This window comes from Coptis chinensis, chromosome 3 (genome assembly GCF_015680905.1).
Source record: "Coptis chinensis isolate HL-2020 chromosome 3, ASM1568090v1, whole genome shotgun sequence".
NCBI classification, from domain to species: Eukaryota; Viridiplantae; Streptophyta; class Magnoliopsida; order Ranunculales; family Ranunculaceae; genus Coptis; species Coptis chinensis.
The window spans coordinates 103,375,732-103,397,489 of record NC_141458.1 but is presented as its reverse complement, the minus strand read 5'-3'; the positions used below and the strand labels follow the sequence as shown (position 1 = coordinate 103,397,489).

General features: G+C 34.9%; 2 protein-coding genes across 5 annotated transcripts; both read left to right on the top strand.

Moving 5' to 3' along the window:
• The first annotated feature begins 3,467 nt into the window (after window positions 1-3,467).
• On the top strand, window positions 3,468-12,173 carry LOC147512365 (uncharacterized). 4 transcript variants are annotated; one of them, XM_086595333.1, is made up of 9 exons: window positions 3,468-3,815; window positions 4,040-4,188; window positions 4,347-4,518; window positions 5,153-5,211; window positions 7,349-8,335; window positions 8,437-8,574; window positions 10,886-11,176; window positions 11,288-11,344; window positions 11,769-12,173. In XM_086595333.1, exons 2-9 carry the CDS (start codon window positions 4,060-4,062, stop codon window positions 11,934-11,936), a joined length of 2,001 nt encoding a protein of 666 aa, XP_086451459.1. In that variant the 5' UTR covers window positions 3,468-3,815; window positions 4,040-4,059; the 3' UTR covers window positions 11,937-12,173. The 4 variants fall into 4 exon arrangements, with proteins under 4 accessions (XP_086451459.1, XP_086451458.1, XP_086451461.1 ...); XM_086595332.1 differs by having other exon boundaries at window positions 8,434-8,574; XM_086595335.1 differs by having other exon boundaries at window positions 3,491-3,815; window positions 5,153-5,222.
• Window positions 12,174-12,612: 439 nt separating this feature from the next.
• Window positions 12,613-21,751, top strand: LOC147512364 (developmentally-regulated G protein 2). Its single transcript, XM_086595339.1, has 12 exons — window positions 12,613-12,764; window positions 13,143-13,227; window positions 13,337-13,404; window positions 13,985-14,061; window positions 15,066-15,246; window positions 15,589-15,645; window positions 16,197-16,271; window positions 16,594-16,713; window positions 20,023-20,193; window positions 20,486-20,599; window positions 20,697-20,867; window positions 21,243-21,751. The coding sequence occupies exons 2-12, from the start codon at window positions 13,158-13,160 to the stop codon at window positions 21,339-21,341; spliced, it is 1,203 nt and encodes a 400-aa protein (XP_086451465.1). The 5' UTR covers window positions 12,613-12,764; window positions 13,143-13,157; the 3' UTR covers window positions 21,342-21,751.
• Window positions 21,752-21,758: the final 7 nt, after the last annotated feature.

Here is a 21,758-nt window from a genome sequence, read left to right as displayed (position 1 = left end):
GTTACTCGCGGCTTCTTGGGGAGATTGATACCAAATGTGTTTAGTAACGATGAAGAGAGAGTGTGGAGACAGAGGTTTCAGTTTCCTATTTAGGGTATTAAGAAAGTGATCGAGGATGAAAACAGAAAAATTTACTTCAAAGGAGTTTTGGACTTTGGTGTTTCTTGATTGTTGAGTTATATATTGTTATCTGAGCCCACATGGAATGATGATGGAGATCGATAATGATTCCTGCTGCAAAAAACTAGAATTAATAGTCTTAAGAAGTTAGAATCCATTATCTGGCCCCTTCTAACATCGATTGATCTGAAACACGTTTGTGGTTGTGCAACGGGAAAGACTCAAGCTCATAATTTGAGTTCAATCACACCTCAAGCTCAATGCAAAGTGTTTTTTAAGCTATTAAGGACTAAATCGAGAATAGGGAAGATAATAGCTAAGAAAAGCTATATATTACAGTAGAGGTTCTTTAAAGACAAGTCCTGTTTACACCTTATGCCTTTTCTTTCACCTATGTTTTTGTCATTGCCTACATTTGTGCCCATGTGCCCCACTGAGTAAATGAATAATGGACTGCAGAGACATATCATAACAAAGTGGACGGGAGGATTACTTAATGTATGTAGCTTCTAGACTGAGTGGGCAATTCTGCCTTTGATTCAAATGGACATATGAAACACAGTGCCATGGCATCCCTTGGTAGCTTTGTTCCAAAGTCGTCAATGTCGTCATTGGCATGTGTGGTTATGTCTTCACATAATTCCTATTAGGAAACTCAGACATTAATTGTTTGGCAAGATACTCGCGCAAAAGACGAGGTAGAACACGCCAACTCCACACTAGATTCGATTGAGGACTGATAACACCATCAAGTTTTTAGATTTCAAATTGACTTATTTGTATGTGTTTGGTTAGGAGTATAAACTATTCATGTCTCTAAGTTTTCTCTTCTTCCTTCATTATTATTTTGACGCTGGCAGGTTATTGGTTAAGTATATTTGAGGGGTTGTAGTAGATAATATGTTATTGGATAGTTTCAATCATTGGTAAATAAAATATGGTCTTCTTTTCCTCTACAATCACCAAGGATAAGCCTGAAGAATAGTGTACAATTCTAGACCTTTATATATAGCTTCAAAGACGTCGATTGAAATTTGAAAGAGTTGCTTTAAAGTTTTAGAAGTATACTTGATATGATAACAATTCCTTTTCTTTTTTTGCATAATGAAATTTCTTTCTCTATCTCTGCTTTTCATTTGAGCATATTACTCAAGATCAGCGTCTAATGAGTTGTGAGATGATCCTTAGGTGGTTTTGTTACAATGCATATCTCTTGGGTGGCTCTCAGTTGACTAAGCAGTAACTCGACTAGGAGAACTTAGAGAACATGAAGAGTACATATGTGACCCGGCTAAAGAATGAATTTGGCATTCAGGCCTTTCTCTTTTACTTTCATCAAAGTGATGAATAGGGTTAGATATAAATTAGATGAGATTGCATTCATGATTAATTGACAGGCTCATAAGCATGAGAAAACGCAATTTATTTTTTCAATGGTTACTTCATATCTAATACCGCTTTTAAGGTTTTAATTTTTTCCTTTACATTTGAACGTAAAAGTGTACCGAATTTAGTGAGAGAGCTATTTCATTTTATTTTCAATGGTTAATGGTTACTTGATATCTAATACCATTTGTAAGGTGTGTATAAGTAGACTACGTTGCTTCCAATTGAAAATTCCAGTATCCATTGTGGACTTAAACATTCTTTGGTTCCATTAAGATTGTATGCGCTATGGGCTTTATTTGAAATGGACGTTGAGCTTAAAAAAATTATAGACCAAACCAAATTAAAGTATAAAAAAATTATAGACAAAAACAAATTAAAATATAAAAAAATTAAAAATGACAAACTATATAAAATAAAAATAAAAATGACAAACACATAATGCATTTCCTAAGTTAACCACAATAACAAACTAAGTAACAAAACTAAATCAAATAAGATGTGGAAAATTAAATTATTATAAAAACAACATCACAAAATGTATAATAGAAATTGAACTACAGTACTCAATCCTGGGTTTCAAAATAGATATAGGGCAATGTAAAAGTTTGAAAAAGAGTAACGATCTATTAACTATAGTACTAAAATCAAAGAGATACCTTTACTTTTAGGATTTATGTTCTAAATCAATAACATATAACGACACCCGTTTGTAGGATTGGTTTTCTCATCTAAATCATACACTTCAATATTTCAAAATTTGAATATTTAACTTACGATCTATCGAAGACTACTCAAACTATTTCGATAGTCAAACTATTGCGAGAATTTGTTAGGTTCACCAATAACAAACATCATTCTTGAAACTGTATGCAAATTTATTGAACTAACCTCAAAAAATAATTAACAGAAAATTAGAAATTGAATGCAAATGCATCGAACTAACTTCATAAAATAATTTACGGGAAATAAAAAATTAAATACAAATGCATTGAATAATTAAAGGGAAATATGAAACTAGATGCAAATACATTGAACTAACATCATAACATAGTTGTATTATATGTAGTGGGAATATCTTGACAAGTATAATTTTGCATTTATCTTTTCGTATGATTGGGAATGTCTTACTATTGAAGTAATTTTAATATGATCTTTACCTCATTGGGTATTCTCACAAAACTTCAATCAAACTTTTGTTATTAAACAACAAAAAGATGTCGATGGGGGAAAAGTTTTATCAAGGGTGAGTTTTCTCTTTTTATGGAGAGTGGGGTTTTTCACATTGTAAGAAATATAATTTAGATGAGTGATCAATATAATATTTATATTTCATAATTCTGTATTGTTACTAATATTTTTTAGAATAATTTAACGGCACCCGTTCGTAGGACGGGTTCGAAAGCTAGTCATATAGTGTAGAGATATGACGGACTTTAAAAAAAATAGCCTCGAGCACAACCCAGGCACCCAGCCCCTAAATGTGCCTCTAATTTTATCATCCTGTATATATGTCTTCATTCTTATAGATTTTTTGAAGGAGCCCAAACCCATAATTTATGCACATGACTCGACTTAAAAAACTCACGTGACTTCGGTTGAATCAAATTTCTGTTATTCTCACTGTTTTTAAAAGAGAAACGAGAATCTCGCTTGGAACACCAAACTATTTCGAGGTTTAGTTCCTCTTTAATGCTCCTCATTCATCCATCCAACGTGGCACTTCAAAAATTTGACAAAACGAGGGAAAAACAAAAAAATGGGCTAAACTAGATGTCTAGTCTAGGGTCCAAAAGAGGCGAGCCCAATTAAGCTTCAACCTACCTTGGCCCAAGACGAAATACAAGCCCAAAGACTAAGGCCCAAACCTTCCCATTATTCCAAGCGAAACACACTTTTCACTTTTGGCAAAAAAATTATCCGGACTTAAAGACCAAATATAAACTCCAATTTATAAAAACAGATTGGAGCCCGTCAGCAAATCGTGCTCGGCAAGAACCAAAAAAAAAACTGTACCAAAAGCCAGTAACACACTCCAAATACATTTTCTGCAAGAGAGAGAAAATACAAAAAAGCTGTCATAATAATAATAATAATAAACACACTCATTTTCTTTCCGTGTCCTCGACGATTTCGTTTCCCCAAAATATATCACAGTTTTCGAGAATTTTTATTAATAATTTCGATTTCACAAAAAAATTGTGATTTTTTTTTCATGGTAAAGTTAGTTGTTGGAGTGTGGGGGTTTCGTGGGTTAGTGGAAATGATTGTTGGTGAATTGGAGTTGAGTGATTAGCTTCACTTTAATGGTAAGCTGTTATCTTTAATGTATTAGTTAGTTAGTTTTTTTTTTTTTTTTGAAATTGAGTATTGAACATTTTTTGGAGTAGTTTAGTTGTGCACGATGTTTATTTTTTCAAGAAAAATTGCATTTTTTTTCACAGAAAAATAGCTCATGACCTAAATACTTGGGTTTTCATGTGATGGGTGTTTCTGTTGCTGTTATTGACTGTTTTGTTATTGTTGGTTTTAGCTGCATTTGTTGGAAATTATATGGAAAAATTGGTTGGAGTAGAAGGAAATGAGGAAAAGCGGGTTGAAGAGATTTTAGATGCAAATAATAGCTCTGTCACGTCTTCTCCGGGGCAAGTTACTGATCCTGTTGTTTACAAACTTGTAAGGGTAAGTACTGTGGATACTTTTTTTTTTTTTTCTGATGTTTTATTTTTGCCGTTGTTGTTGTTGATAGCTGGCTTTATATGTTAAACTCAGGATGTCTAATCACTACTTTCTTTATTTGTTTTCAATGGCAGAACTGTTAACGATTTATTTGTTTTCAGGTTGATGGTGATGGAAAATTAGTTCCTGCTACAGATGATGAAGTTATGGAGGTTGAGAACTTGTTTGAAGAAGAAAAGGTCGAGGCACCTTCAGTTACTGACACTGGACAGGTTGAAGGTTGCGTGTTGAATGAAGAATCTATTGTCGAAGCCAAGACAGAGGTCCCTGAAGGTATTTTTAACTATCTTACAAATCTTTGTTTAAATTGATATGTTACTAGGGTGCTAATATAATCTATAGTGGGGAATTGTGGGTTTTGATTTTCCTTTTAGTTGTTGTCTTGTGTCTAGTGGAGGATACATGATAGAGTTTGAGAGACGGTGCTTAAGTGCTTCTCTTGAGAGCACTTGACAATGGGAACTCTGGGGTTTGGGTTGTGTGTCATTTATGATTACATAGTCTCTTCCTAAAACTTTAAGATGCTAAAAATGCATCTGAAAATTCATTGTTAATGTGGCAGGATTTGTTAAATGTAATTGTTGATGGAGATAACTAGGGGACTGATTGGTCGCTGTTTTAATAGTAATGAATTAGTGACTTGCTTCTGATCATATTACCATGTTTGAAAACATTGGACAAAAAATATGCTATATCGAGCGTCTCGCTACCTGATGCAAAAGATGTAAAAGTTATTTTATTACAACTTTTCTTAATGATGTGCTATATTAAGAAAATCATGTGTTATTTAGATATGCTATACTTTTCTTAATGTTTGATTCTGATTACCTACACTGTTCTTAATGATGTGCTATGTTCTGTTGGGTTTCTTTGCAATTTAACTTATTTCATGAGCTGTATGTGGCAGGGAAGTTGCAAGGCGAGACTACAAAAGTAGATGGGGAAAAGTTAAATGCTCGTCTTGAGGTGCTATTGAGGTTCCCTTTTTTACATTTCATTTTGAATTGGATGATTTTGTGCTGTTTCGCAATGGCTTCTTGTTTCCATCCTGTCATAAATTGTCGATAGTAGGTGTTGGCTTTTTCTTTGAATTTTTTTTCCGACCCCAACACGAACAGATGGCCAATATGTATTGACTACTTCTAGTTATTGCTGCTGGTGTTATATGATATAAGAGAGCACATAGAGATGTTGTGGCTTGTAAAGCATAGTATGTACACTTTCTTTGTCAGAGTGATACTAGAAATCATTGGTACGTTACAGGAAGTGTTCCTAAGTACAAAATTCAAAAAGCTAAGATTTAAACAATGTCGTAGAGAGTATACTTGGATGAAAGAATCAAATATTGAAAGTATACTAGTTTCTTGAAATATCAGTCCGGCTCCCTGAAGGACGTCCTTAAACGGACTTGGCAAAAACACAAAATTATGTATGAGAATGGGTATAACACAAGGCCTAATATTTTGAAATCGGGCGATATTTTGGACCCTTCAAAAAACGGAATATATCGGAAATGTTGATATATCGGACGATATATATCTTTTTGTTGATTGGTCAAAAAAATTTTTTGTGTCAATATATCGGAAAATATTGTTGATATATAGCGATATATAGGAAATATTGGAAAAAATAATAAAAAATCAGTCAAACATCGGTCAAAGTCAACAAAGTTGGCGGTAAGAATTGGATATATCGGTCGATATATATCGATATATTGGAAAACCTGATATATATCGGTTTGAAATTATATCAATATATCCATTCGAAATATCTTAATATCTTTATATTGGAGGGGCAAAAAACGAGATATATCGCTGATATATCAATATATCGGCTGATATTATATATATAACAAAATTATATATAAGATGGTTTAAAACCAAAATCGTTATGAAATAGTGATATAACAAAATTATGATATAACAAACTATTTCATAATGATTTTGGTTTTAAACCATCTTATATATAATTTTGTTATATGTATATATAACCTTTTTAATGTGGCCGTTAGACCAAGTTGTGTTTAGTGGAGTGCAGGCCCAAGGCAATCATCTTGGGTTTGTGGAAGCCACGGAAGGAAAGGAATAGGAGCGTTTTTGATATATTGTGGGAATATGCACCAAATTACTCAGTACATAGAGCAACTATTTGAATGGGCTCTGGGAACTTTGACATTTAGAGGGGTTATCACTACTCTGTATTCAATTAGATGTATTTTTTTGTTACATGAACCTCTAGTGCGGGTGCTTCCCTTGATGCCTTGCTACGGAAGCAATTGGTGGATGGTAAAGAATGAGTGGGTTAAAGGTGCTGGATGCTGGCTTATTCGGGATGGCTCAGTTTCTTTGCGGATGCCTGTGAACTGTGAACCCCCTGTTTAGCTCTTTTAATAAAGAAACATTATTTTAACAATACAAATACCAATTTCTACAGCCTGGGATTCAACTATAAAAGGACCCTCTTAAAGCTTTAGGCAGTTACAAGATGCACTTTATGTATTTGTATTATCCCAAGAACCTTTATCTAAATTCTCATGAGTGAAGATCTTTTGGGCCATTAGACTTCAGAGTATAACTAGAATACCACTAACAGTGTGGACTATCTTAGTTGAGGAAGAAGACCAGAAACGTGGAGGTGGAAGATTAACCATGATTGTCTTATTGTCAAACCAATGAGGAGCTAATGCACAAGTCCAATATGAATGTACTATTTAACCAAGAGGAGATAACTTTTGTTTTTCATTACTTTTGTTTTCCATTTTTTTTTGTAATGATATATTGCTTAATGTTAGGTGTATTGTATCATTTTTTTACATAGTATAGTTTCTGAACATTGTTTGAAAAATATAGCACCAATAACTTTTTCAAAGGAAATCAGAACTATGTTCTCTTGCTGCTTGGTAATCTTTGACACTATAATGATGACAAAGGTTTGTATTGATTGCAAAGCTTTTAATCTTCCTACTGGCTGGGATATTATTCTTCATCCCTTTTTTGTATATACATATGATGTCAATAGTTTACTGATTTATTTACAATTATTAATGATTGTTAGTTTGGATATGCCTGAAAGTTGAAACCACTGTCTTTGATTTTTATTGTAGTATATTGGGGAGATGTTGCAAAAAGTTAAACATGAAGAGAAGCTTCGGTTGTCAAGTGGGCGTGTTGGTAACATGATTGTAGGTAGTCAGTGCTCTGATCAAACTGATAAATGTGTAGTTGGTAAAGTGGAGCACCAGACCCGTCATTCTTTGCAGGAAAATGTTCCTTTACCTTCGCCAAGATTGACCGATCATTCTACTAACCAACTAGGAAGTGGAGAGACATGCTTAAAACCTACAGATGATCTGGAAGTTAGTGGATCTATAGCATCATCTTCTTGTAGCAGTTCCATGCCTGACTTTTCAAGGATTAAAGGTGAAATATGCCTGGATGATTTAACCGTGAAAGAACTTCAGGAAACTTTTAGGGCGACATTTGGGCGAGAAACTTTAGTCAAGGACAAATTGTGGCTAAAGAGGCGGATTGCTATGGGGTTAACTAATTCTTGTAATGTTTCAACAACGACTTTTACCATCAAAGATAATATTTTGGTTGGAAAGAAAGCTAAAGAAGCACATTGCGACTTGGAAAACACTAAAAATGTGAATGAAAATGAAAATGAAATTGAATTGCTTTACAATAGCTGTAAGGATTCACCTACCATCCCCACACTCCAGATAAGAGATAGGCAAGTTGTATCTGGCAAGAGATCAAGAATTCCTCAAGCAGAATACGAAAGTAAGAGTGAAGATGTTTGTGTTGAACAGTCAACAGTTAAGAGAGTACGAAAGCCTACAAAGAGATATATTGAGGAGCTTTCTGAAGCTGAGACCAGGGAATGCAGTGAGAGCTTGGTAACATCGGTAAAAGATTCCGGCCATGTTCACTCTTATCCAAAGCCGCGTGTCAGGTCCATGAATGATGTTAGTTCAGATGGGATAGCCGTTGTCACTAGGGAGGATTCCCTTGGAGGGTCTGGTGTTCAGGTCCCATATGTTTCTAGGGTGCGGAGAGGACGACCTCGGGAAGACTTCATGTCTATTATGGTATGTGCAGTTCCAGTTTTCTTTTTTTCTTCTTTTCCTCCCCCTCTCTAATTGAAACTGTTAATGAGAATTCTCTATGTATTCTCTTTTATGATTAGCAGCAGTATCATCCTAGTGGCACTGCCATGGAAGCCGGACTGGTACAGAAGACTCTGGGCCCTTGCACTTCTCGACAAGATAGTGAAAGTGGAATTGGAAATTGGAGTGACATAGCTGCCTTTAAGCACATTCAACAACAGGTGAGGTTTGCAAAAGTCTTTCTTGTTCCACTAGCTAGGACCAATATATATATCCTATAAATGGTAGCCTTTCCTAAATTCCATATTCCTGTTTGATTCTCTTTATTGATTCTTTTTCTTCCATCTGATGCTAGTGGAGTAGTGGTCTCTCTTAAATATTTCATGTTTATGGTTACTTCAATAAAAGGCTAAGTTACATGGACACACTATATTCTAAAAAAAATCTGTTTCGGATACGTGTCCATGTCGGACACGACGCCTGCACATATTGTATGTGGTATACCCCTGTTTTTGGTATTTTGCCAGATACGGATACACGTACCCGTGTCAATGTAACTTAGAGAAAAGGTCTTGCTAGTCTCTTGCATTTAAACTGAAAATGCAAGAGTGTACTCGCACATGTAATTATTGTGAGAGGCCTGCTTCGCGGTCTTGCATAGACGTTGGAAATGCTTGAACCTTGACTACTGCTTATGGTTAAGTTTGTGTGACATCAATCAGATGTTCAAAGTTGGACAATACAATATTACTGCAAGTTTTCAGGGTGAGTTTCAATGACTGAAGTAGGAAGCGTTTTTCAATCTAAGCGACAATAATGATGAGGTAGTTAGCACTCAGCAGTGCTTGAGTTTGTTTGTTGCAGGGTGAAGAACTTTAGGTTAGGTGTTCCTGGGGCGGGCCAAAGTAAAACTACTAGGTTTTATATTACAACTTGCTCCTATGGGATTTGTATTATTTGGGATTGATTAGTTTTTACCAGTGTAGTCAAGGCGTTAGGTGCGTAGGCGCTGGCTGATTGAAGTGAAGGCATCGTAATAAAATAAATATATATATATATATATATATATATATATATATATATATATATATATATATATATATATATATATATATATATATATATATATATATATATATATATATATCAAATAAAAAATAAAATTAATATTAAATATGACATGAATTATCACTGATTTGCTTAGCCAAACTTTAAAATTAATTTTATATGATTGTAAACATGAAACCATTGTAGTCATTTAAAAGAAAAATCTTAAGCAATAAGTAAAGAGCAAAATAAAACTCGTATCTCTCAATACAATCTAACTCAACTTCAATAAACTAAAATAATAAACCAATCGAATTGAGCCAAATGAGTTATTCAAAATAGAACACGTGATTGAAAATTTAGAATCCCGTAAAACTTCATTTAATCCATCTTTGTGTCTTCTCTCAATCCATACAACTTAACAAAAACTAGTCAAAATTAAGTTTAGAGTGTACTCCAAAATGAAACTTACTAAATTTGTACAATTTCTTGTACCATACAATAATTGGATTGAGTGCTGTGTTGCATGGGTACGCCTATTATTCCGGCGTGTCCCGACACGACACAGATTCGCATTTGAATCTATTTTCAGTTTCAAAGAAAAAAAAAAAAGAAGATTAAGAAAGAAGGAAGATTAAGAAAGAAGGAAGAAAGAGAGAAATATAATAGACTGACCTGAATTCCTGAGTGGTGGTGGATTAATGTGGATAGACCATCTTCTTCTATGGTCGGCGGCTGCAACCCAGATCTAAGATCTAGGGTTTGTTTGTTTTAATAAGGGATGTGAGCTTGGGCTATTTTGTTTCTTTTTTCCATAGATACTTAGATAAGATTAATTGGGGCTTTTAATAAGCAATGTGGACTTGGGCTTTTTTAGAATGGTTATATTCAAGATCTAAAGTTAACAAAAACTGTTTTAAATGGCTAATGGGTTTTATCAAAATCTATATATATTTTTTCTATTTAAAATAATTTTTATTTTAATAAAATATAATATTAAATTAAAATATTAGCCGTGTCCCCGTGTCTTGATTTTTAGACCTCGCCGTGTCCAAACTGCCGTACCCGTGTCTAAACCCGACACTCGTACCCGTACCCATACAACACATATTGAGTGTAAATGCGTCACGTATAGCAAAAATTATAAAAAAATGAAAAAAACTGTAAAAGTTGATAAGGCGCGCGCCTTGCGCCTTAACAAAATGCGCAAAAAGGCACAAAAAAGTTGTGCCTTATGTTACCTCCCGCGCCTTGGTCAAGGCGAGGCACTAAAGTGCGCCTCGCGCCTTAGGCGCGCGCCTCTTTGCGCCTTGACTACACTGGTTTTTACCTAGGTTAGCAAGATATGTACTTATCGTGAGCTTGTCATGTGATGTTCTACTTCTAATTCCATTTTCTTTCTAGACAAACGGTTAGTTCTTTTCCAGTTATAGAGAACATGGTACCATCAATGAATGCTATTTGAGTTACTATGAATGCTTTCAGGTGGATATCAAAAGAGACCAAGAGAAGGAGGATTTAGTGAAGTGCATAGATGAGCAAGAGCAGCAAATTTTTAAGGTGGATTATGCAGATTCCTTTGAAGAAGGTTCAGATTATAATGTGGCCTTGCCAACTTCAAATGATGGCTTTCGGAGGAAGCACCATCGTGCTTGGACTCTTTGTGAGGTTATCAAGTTGGTTGAAGGGGTCTCCAAGTATGGAGCTGGAAGGTGGTCAGAGATCAAGAAAGTTTCTTTTGCTTCCTATACGTATCGCACCTCTGTTGATTTGAAGGTAATATTGCCAAGTACGAAACTTTAAATGTTGATTTTGGGGGTATTTATGTTTATCATCTTTCTGGATCAATAGAAGGCATTTCTAATTTTATATTTTTTTATTTGGTAGGATAAGTGGAGGAATCTGCTGAGAGCTAGCTTTGCACAGACTTCGAGTGACAAAGGGGTAAGGGCTTCATTTTTCAATTGAGTAGCATTAATTTTTGAAACAAGTAATGTAGGCAAACAGCAAATTTAAAAGTTTCGCTTATAGCTAGTAAGGGACCTTCATGTGATTTTATTCTTCATGTCTTTTACCGGTGTGAATTTCTCTTCACATTTTGAGTTTTATTATGGTAGACATTCGGTTTTCATCTTCAAAAGAGAAATCCTTTTCTTTGCCCTGCTTTGGATAATATTAGCACTTGGCAAAATTGGTTAGTCTTCATAGCTGGAATGATGGATAGGATGTCAAACTAACAACTATGGCTTGGATATTGGTATTACAAATGGGACGTTAATTAATTAAGAATTATGTTACGGTTGTCATGACTTAAATCCACTTGTTGAATTGTGTTTTCTGACTTAGTTGCTTTGTGCTAAATATGCAGACGAGCAACTCAAGAAAACATGGTTCCATGCCCATCCCTGCCCCCATTCTACTACGTGTGAGACAGCTTGCGGAGAAGCATTCACAGGTTGTATCTCCTTTGAGCTCAAGCAAGTTACTTGGTTGCAGTGAGAGAAGTGTACAAGAAACAAAATCTGGCTATTTGTAACACCTAATGCTACAGCAATGGCTAAATTAATACTTGCTAGAGTTTGTGTCTAAGATCCAGCACTGCTCCTTTTGAGGATCATAGACATATTGAAATTCAAGTCTGACAGGAATGGAATTGTGTTATCTGGTCCTAGTGGGTGACACTGGTCTTTTGTAAAAGTAAGTAGTTTTATAGTGAATGTTCTTTTGTGAAAGTTTCTGCCCCTGGCCAAATGGAGTCCCGAATTTACAAGCAGCTGCGTGCAGTGTAGAATCTCATATTTTACTGTTATGTTATAGTTGATCTCGTAGATTTTGTGATGCAAACCAGTTCAGTTCTCACGCTATATGATTATCTAACTAATTTTCCCTTCCGCCAAATGAAACCTATAGCTCTGTATAAACAGCAATTAGAGATTTCAATGGTGCACCTATGATGATCTAAATAGCGATTAAGCACAGCAACATTGAACGTGAAGAGGCCTGAAAGAGTGTGCACAACTAAGCTAAAAGTCTAAAACAATCTGATTGCAATTAGCTTGCGACATATTTAGAAGTATTGAATGTAGGATATAGCAATGCCCATAGAAAAATAGAAAGGAAAGAGACAAATCCAGTGGTGTATATTCATGGAGCACAACAAACTTCCGTGGTCCTAGGAAGCATCCTATAATATTCTTCTCCCTGATTCAGTTGTTGTGTAGTAGTAGAAAGTAGAAAGTAGAAAGTAGAAAGTAGAAATTTGGAACACTTTCTAGAGCAGAGCTTTGAAGGGTTCCGCTCATTGAATCCTTTTCGTCCGGGAAATTAATAAATACAAGCCACATCGATTTTTAAAAGAATAAAGGTGAGATTTTACGAGTTAATCTGTTACAATTATCACGTTTTAAATTTCAAATCCTTATTATCAAATCTTTTCAAGTTTTCATCTTTTATGAAAATTTACTAAAAAACGAGATAAGGTAAATTTTTTAAAGAAACGATTTTTGTTTTAACTCTTCTAATGTGTGATTGCATTAGAATTAAAAGCATACTACTACTGTAGGTTTTGAATGGTTTTATTTTGAATTATATTTGCACAAACATTATGATTTCCATATATATATATATATAAACTAATTTAGCCGTACTCTCTTTTCTCTTCATTAGCTGTAATAAAATTTTACTGATACCTATGATCAGGCCACTCTCTTGTTCAGCTAACAAACTTGTGTTTTGGTGGCAGGTTTATTGAGGCAAGATGGGCATCATAGAAAAAATAAAAGAAATTGAGGCCGAAATGGCACGTACTCAGAAAAATAAAGCAACAGGTATGGAATGGTTTTCTATGTAATGATAGTCTTATATGGATGAGTTTATACATTGCCTTGTTGCTTTCTAAAGCGAGTTCCGTTTCTTTGTTTTTGGCCGTATGTACAGAGTACCATCTTGGACAACTCAAGGCAAAAATAGCAAAGTTAAGGACCCAGTTATTGGAACCGCCCAAGGTATGCAAATTCTCTTCTATGGTTTTGTATCCAGTTCAAGATATAATTTCTTTGATACCAGAATTAGATGTAGTCATAATCAGAATCATGATGTCATTGCTGATGTTGTTTAGTCCCACACCAGCTATTCCTTATTGGAAGCATCATTTTCTCTAACCAACATTACATAGATCAATATTATTCTCTCTTAGGTCACCAAATCTCAATCTCATATAGGTATTGTAACTTTGTTGGTGCTATATAATTTTCAACTATGTGCTTCTTCATGGTTACTCTAATTAAAGCGCTGTCGTGGCTGATCATGGGGGGGAATCAGTTTCGATGGTTCTTTGGTAGTATTGAATCCAAATTCGTTCCTCTAGATTGCTCGTGTTTTCTCCTTTAATGCAACGTTTATGTTGTAAACATGCGCACTCCTGGTATTTTTATATTGATATCTTAAATGCCAATCACCACACGGGCCACTCTGATATGTTTTTCATGGATCAGCGATTAGATTTGTACTTCTTCTCGTCATGAGCTCTGTTCCATAGTACTTTCACTTATTAAGTTTTTTTGTTGTTGTTGTGGCGGCAATCAGGGTACTAGTGGAGCTGGAGAGGGTTTTGAAGTTACAAAGTTTGGTCATGGACGTGTTGCGCTGATAGGATTTCCAAGGTTTGTCTCTGATAAACTATATACTGGATTGGATTGAATGTTCTTAATGCTAAGCCATGGATCAAGGTGTTTGTAAGCTTGAAATCTCTGAGTCATATCAGAAAATCCCAATGAGGGTGCACCTGAATTTGACACGTATGTTGACAATGAGTTAATGTTACTGAAGAATTAGAAAATCAGGAAAGCACGAAAAGATTACGTTTTTATATTGGCGAGAGAAAGAAAGAGTAATTTTGGTATCTTGTGAAGGCTTTCTAATTTTGGTATGTTGACAATTTACCTCAAGTCTTAAGATGTGTTGGATTTGAACATTTCCTTTGAAAAGATCACATATTCCGGGATCAGGCAGTATATAGATGCGTGATATAGTTATTGGCATTAGTGTTTTTTTTCAAATTGTTTCCCCATCATCTAGAGAATTCGTATCCGCAAAAAGAAACTTGTTTTATTTATTTATTTATTATAATTACTGTTTTTTTTCGATAAAACACAAGATGCCTATTCATTATGGTTGCCCTTTCTCACCAAGAAAAATTGGCGCTGTGAAACTAGTATATCTTCTCACTTCTCAGCTGCTCAAACTGTGCTCTCTTCCTCTCCAAAATGTAAATTTTTTGCAAAGTATCCTTGTGGTTACGTCACTGGTTCTTTATCTCGGAATTTGTGGATTCTATCTTTCATCTCAGAATTAGCTTTTGATCCCAATGTATAACTTGTTCTCTCTCTCTCTCTCTCTTTTTAATTAATCTTTTATGCTTATAGATTCTTTGCAAGGAAAAGGATGTGCATGAGTTCATTCATGAATGTTTTTATTTTGTTATTTTTTATTTCTATTATTATAAATTATAAATTATAAATTACTATTATTATTACTTGGCACTTGTTATTAGTATTATTAAAATAATAATAATAATAATTATTATTATCATCGTTATTACTAAGAATTCTATAATATGGTAAATATACATTTATTAATTCTAATTGAATTGTCTTGTGTATGGCAGTGTGGGGAAGTCAACACTTCTAACTATGTTAACCGGAACACATTCAGAAGCTGCATCTTATGAGTTTACTACGCTTACTTGTATTCCTGGTATTATACACTACAATGGTACTAAGATTCAGCTTCTTGATCTCCCTGGAATCATTGAAGGTGCTTCTGAAGGGAAGGGTCGTGGTAGACAGGTATAATATGTAACAGCTATTTTAGCAGATGTTTGTAGGCTTTGTGGTAGATGCTATACCCTATCTTTTCAGAGTTACATCTTTATATATCTATTTGTTTTTCTCCTTTTGATCAGCAGAGTTTCTTTTTTGAAGGCTGGCATTTCTGATTTTCTTTTCTTGTTATATTGTTCCACTTTGTGGTAGATGCTATACCCTCTTATTTGGGTATATATATTTATGTTAAGTTAAACATAAACAATTTGTGAAGAGGCTTCAGGCACTTTTCTGTAACAAATTGCATGTGATGAAGTCGGTTGTCATGTGATGTTGCAAATTTATTGATGCTGTTGTGATTTACAGGTAATTGCAGTTTCAAAGTCGTCAGATATTGTGCTAATGGTTCTCGATGCTTCAAAGGTATTGTGCTACTAGAGCTTGACTGGAAGCTTTTGTGATTTGTTTTAATCATAGTAATGTATTGTATTTGAGTTAGATAAGTGGATTGTCTTGTCTTTTCATATAGGACTTCTTCTTGCAACTACGCTCACCCTTTCTGGTGATATGCATATATAACTTGAATAGGTTTTAACTGCTTTATAGACCTGTAAGTTCAAAATAACAAATGTAGAAAAAAAAAAAAAAAAAAAAAAAAAAAACAATTTGGTTCAATTTTTTGATTAAGCAATTGCTTATTAAGTCTAATAATGTTTCTAAAGTTTATTCCTGAAATACATTTTGCTATGCCTAGAAAAAAGCCATATTGTGTTGTTGATGTTCCTAATATGAAGAACTATTGATCTCTAATATACGTTTTTTCATTTTGATATTTATTTTTGCCCCTTGTAGTTTATCCTGCTATTTTAGTGTGTATATTTGTTGCAATTCCCCACGTATTCCGTCATTATCTTAAAAAAATAGAAAGGTTCTTGCCGATAAACGTTTCATTTCATTTTTCTGACTTGTTTTAGAGTGAGGGCCATCGCCAAATATTGACAAAGGAGCTGGAAGCTGTGGGTTTGCGTTTAAACAAGAGACCACCTCAAGTAAGCACATCACTTTAAAAGATGCACTTAGCTGTGTGTAAGATTATACGTTATCTGACCATTCTTTCTACTTTCCTCTTTTAAATGTTGACTGTCTTATGTAATTGAAAAGCGGATTGATAATCAATTATCCGATTCTATGAGTTCTGACCACGTGTTATTATGTATATAGCTGTGGTTTCTTATGTTCCTCTTTGTCCATCTTAAATAGTGCTAACTGTTTACATCTTTCAGATAATGGCCCATCTAAAATTATAAAGGATTAGTTAGATATCCTGATCTTCTGGTTGTGGTTTCATTTTTTTAGTATTTTCTTTCGCAGATATACTTTAAGAAGAAAAAGACGGGGGGAATCTCATTCAACACCACAATAGCTTTGACTCATATCGATGAGAAGCTTTGCTACCAAATTCTACATGAATACAAGATACACAATGCAGAGGTTTTCTCCTTAGCCCCGTACCAACTACATTTAAGCGCTTGGAGATATAATAACATAATTAATAAATTTGTGAAGAAATCTGCGCCTAGACTGCTTCCTCTTGTGATTTCATTTTTTTACGTTGTTCTTTTGGATGCTTTGCTATATTTTAGATCGATAATATATTCTTGTTGTTGTCTTGCTTATTTGCCCATTTATCTGATTTTTGTGGTGTGCATTTGTCTTAAACGTACTTTAGGTTCCACTGTTCTAGTATCTAATTTTTTGTCCTTTGTTCATCATTCATTGGAGACTCACTATGATTTTATGTGATTTGCACACTTTGTTGGTCCACATGCAAGGAATGCACCACTACACATTGTGTTGACACAATTTGACACATTATAACATAGTCTTTACTAATATAGATGACTATTCAAACAAGGTTGGTTCGATTTCGGTAGAAACCGAAAAGAACTAAAGGACCGATGATGAAAAAAATATTGTCAAGGCATGAATGAACAATGTCTTTAAGAGAAGATTCCCCAGGTGCAAAAAACTTTTTAGGCATCCTCTTTCATAGAATTCAATGACAGAGTCTAAGGTGCACTCCAATAACCTACTCTCAAGAACAACAAGTATAACTTTCTTTGGCGGTGAAGGCTTGAAGAAGAATATAGGTTTATATCTCAGATAAAGTGTTAGGTCTGGACGAAAATCCCATAAAAATAGAGTGCAAAAGTCGGGTTTGGTTTCTAAGAAAGAATTAGAAACCTACTGTATTGTTATTGGGAAGTCAAACCGTGGTCAACAAGCAAAAAACAATTTTGGGAGTTTGGCTAAGCCCACTAATTTATCACACATGTAGCCCAAGCCCGATGTCTACCGAATTAGAGAGATGTGTCCACTTCTCGAGATAACTTCGAGTTGCCACATGTAGTCTAAACCCGAACCGACACGTGACTCAGTTCGGTGTGGGGAGGGAGGGCGGGTGCGCATCGTGTGTTTGGCCTTTGAGTGTGCCTTTCTCAAGCCCAAAAGCTTTAGTTTCCTAAGGACATATCCTTAGACTAAGGATACTCTAGATATACTTAATAAGTTGGTGTTTATTAGCCAATGTGAGTCTGTCTCACAAAACACAAGGAGAGAAAAAACACTTCTATTCTTTTTTACCAAGCATTATAACGTAAATGCACAAAAGATAATTCCAACAATCCCCACTATTTCAAAATACTTGTAGTACCCTACTATTTTGGAATATGATATTACAAAAGTTAACAAAGTGTCAAAGAGAATCGAAATTACAATACATAAGATACTGGTGCCTTACGGGCTTGAACCAATCATAGAGCAACAAATCTTATCTCACATGAAAGTGGTAGACTAAACTCTTTGAACTAACATTTTTTTTTAGTGAAATAGAGGACGTGCACCGACATTGCTATTTCATTAAACTACTTGTTCTGCAGTGTTGCGTTTTTTGGCCCAACCCCACCTATTTGATTGGAGATCCCATGAAGTAGAGGTTCAAAGGGAAAAACAAGTCACTTCGCTGTCCTGATGTACTATCGTCTTTTATTTATGAGACAGACACCTTATGGTGAGATGGCAAAAAGCACCACCGCCGTACAAGTAGTATAATGAAAGAGCAGTGTGGGTGCACGCCCTCTATTTCACTATAAGGGAATGTTGGTTCAAAAAATTTATTCTACCACTTTCACATGAGATAAGATTTGTTGCCCTATGACTGGTTCATGCCCTTAAGACATCAATATCGTATGCATTATAATTTCGATTCTCTCTGACACTTTGTTACATTTTTGTAATATCCTACACTCTAAGCATTTTGAAATAGTGGGGATTGTTGGAATTCTCTTTTGTGTATTTCAAATTTATTTATGATGCTTGGTAGAAAAAAATGACGTAAGTGTTCTTTCTCTCATTGTGTTTTGTGAGATAGTCTCACATTAGCTAATAAACACAAAATTATTGGGTATATCTAGACTATCTTTAGTCTAAGGGCGTCTCCTTAGGGTACTAAAGCTTTTAGGTTTGGGGAAAAAGCACACTCAAAGGCCACACACATGTGCATCCGCCCTGAGTCGTGACGGGTCTGGTCGGGTTACATGTGTGTTATAAGTTAGTAGGCTTAACCAAATTCTCTAAACTGTTTTTTGCTTATTGAATTCATTTTGACTTCCCAATTATAGTAGGTTTCTAATTCCTTTTTAGAAACTAAAACCAACTTTTGCACTGATTTTCGTTCAGATCTAAACACACTTTTTCTGAGACCTAAACCTATTTTTTTCAAGCCCTAGTTGCCGCCAGAGAGTTATATTTGATGTTTTTGAGAATAGGTTATTGGAGTGCACCTTAGACTACTGTTAACATTGAATCCTGTGGTGGAAGACGCCTTAGAAACTTTTTGCACCTATAGAAAAGTGCGAAATCTTCTCTTAGGGACAGTGTTCATTCAAGCCTTGACAATTTGTTTTTCATTTGTCCTTTAGTTCCTTTCCATTTCTACCCCTAATATACAACAAACATATAATTGTTTAATAAATTATTTTCATAAGCTTGCATACATGTATTAAACACTCAATCAAAATGTAAAATGAGATAGCTAGATAAAGCTGAATGGCATAAGTCTGTACGACCAAATTGTTGTTTCATGCTTGTAAAAGACGTCCATTGGAATACCTTGTTATCATATTTGGCATTGGTACGCGTGCCTGTTACATAAGGATTATCTTTTAAAATCTGCAAATTTCATCTAGTTCTCGGAATTGCTGAGAGTTTGAAGCATGATTTCCTTGTTCAAAGTTACATTCTAGACCGCTGTACATCTTTTTTTTTACTAAAGAGACTGTAGGTTTCAATGAAGTGGGTAAGAAGAATGAGGTCCATCTAAGCAAATATGTTGAGCGCAATTTATTATCGGGTAATCAGACATGGAACCATAACCGACTCCTCGGAAACCTGTCCCGAAGGCTGTAATCAGCAGCCTCAAAGGGCTTAATTATTAGACAAGTTTAAACACCTGAGACGATGCTAGTGAGTTCGAACCTGCTACCTCCCCCAAAGAGGAGGGGTTCACAACCAGTTTGAGCTACAAGCTCATGTGCGACCTCCCCCATCTCTCTTGGATTAGATTTTACCTATGCTATTGTGTTTTTGCAGAAACTGTAGGAATGCAGTTTACGAGTATGAAAGAATCAGATTTTGGCATGTTTAGCGTTCTGTTATTTTACCATGCTCAAGGCTTTTTGTCTATATATTTTGGATAGTATCAATTAGACTTTACAAGCTTAACGCATGTCTTTCTTATAGTTGTTATTCCGAGAGGATGCCACTGTCGATGATCTCATAGATGTCATTGAAGGAAATCGTAAATATATGAAGTGTGTCTATGTTTATAACAAGATCGATGTGGTTGGTATTGACGATGTGGACAAATTAGCGCGGCAGCCGAATTCCATCGTGATTAGTTGCAATCTCAAGGTGTGTTATATTCTCCTTTCTCAGCAAAATAATCTAGAAACTAAATCTGAGTTATACCCTGAGACTTGATGAAATGTGGAACCATCAACCAACACTGTTTAGCATATACACTGTTCTATTGAATTGAAGTCCACTTTATTTCAGTCTATAAATAACTGATTTACTTCTCACAGGTTAGTAAAAATCTTAAACTATGAAGTATCTATATCTTAATTCTAACTTATAAAAGTACTTCAGATTTTCTTTGATGTATATTTGAGAAGCACTAAGTTATTTTCATTTACTTGAACAGTTAAATTTGGACAGACTACTCGCAAAAATGTGGGACGAGATGGGTCTTGTGAGGGTTTATACAAAGCCACAGGGTCAACAACCTGACTTTACGGACCCTGTAGTTCTTTCTGCGGTAAGTTAATGTTTCTGCTTGAAGTTTGTAGTATGTTGCAGTGTGATTGGGGTCCTGTAATTATGTAACTTGTGGTTCTTTGGCAATTAATTTCCAGGATAGAGGTGGCTCCTCAGTCGAAGACTTCTGTAACCACATACACAGGACTCTAGTGAAGGATGTGAAGTACGTGCTGGTGTGGGGCATAAGTGCGAGACACTATCCACAACATTGTGGTCTAGCTCATGTTCTTCATGATGAGGATGTGGTTCAGATTGTAAAGAAAAAGGTATATAAAGCAACTTTTACCTTATTTATTGTTCTCTCCATTTTTTGGTCTTGTTATGTGAAATGTGGAAATCGTTAGTGGTAATTTTTTTTATAGTATGGTGCTCATTTTGGAGGTTTGGTCTTGATTAATCCTAGTCATACTTCTTTGAGCAAATTTCTCTCTAGTAGAATGTTACTATTACAACTCAGTTGAGTGGACATTTAATCACTTAATTTCTAGCATGCTAGAGTTTAGATAAATTCTTAAACCTTGTTTGGACATTAAAATGTAAAAGTTCTTTCTCGTCTTGATTAGTTTTCTCTATTTGGTCTAATATGGAGCCATAAATCTGTAAAGAAAAAAGTTATATTCTTTGTTTGATACATTCTGCAGGAAAGGGAAGATGGAGGAGGTAGAGGCCGTTTCAAATCACATTCAACAGCTCCTGCTAGAATATCCGACAGACAAAAGAAGGCTCCCCTGAAGACATGATTCATGCCTTCACCATCACACTCAAACCAGCATAAGACATGATTCATGGTGATGATATACTCAAACCAGCATATATATATATCTAATGATCTGGGTTATGTCAGTGGAACTGAGGCAATGGCTATATAAGACGACCGTGTAATGCCATGCAGTCTTTTGAATTTGCTGGAAGGTATCTAGTTAAAGATGAACAACAGTGCGGGTGTAATTTAGATGTTTATCTATTTATTAAATGGACAATTAAGAGATGAGTATCAAATCGATAAATTTTCCGGTGCTATGTTGTATCAGTTACTTAGATAGAATGTCAAATTTGGCAGTGTGCTTTTTGACATTATGGGCTTCGCCACTTCAGTTTTGTGAAGATAACTTATCGACAAAGTTATATGAATGCTAATTTTGTTCCCCTTCGTCTTA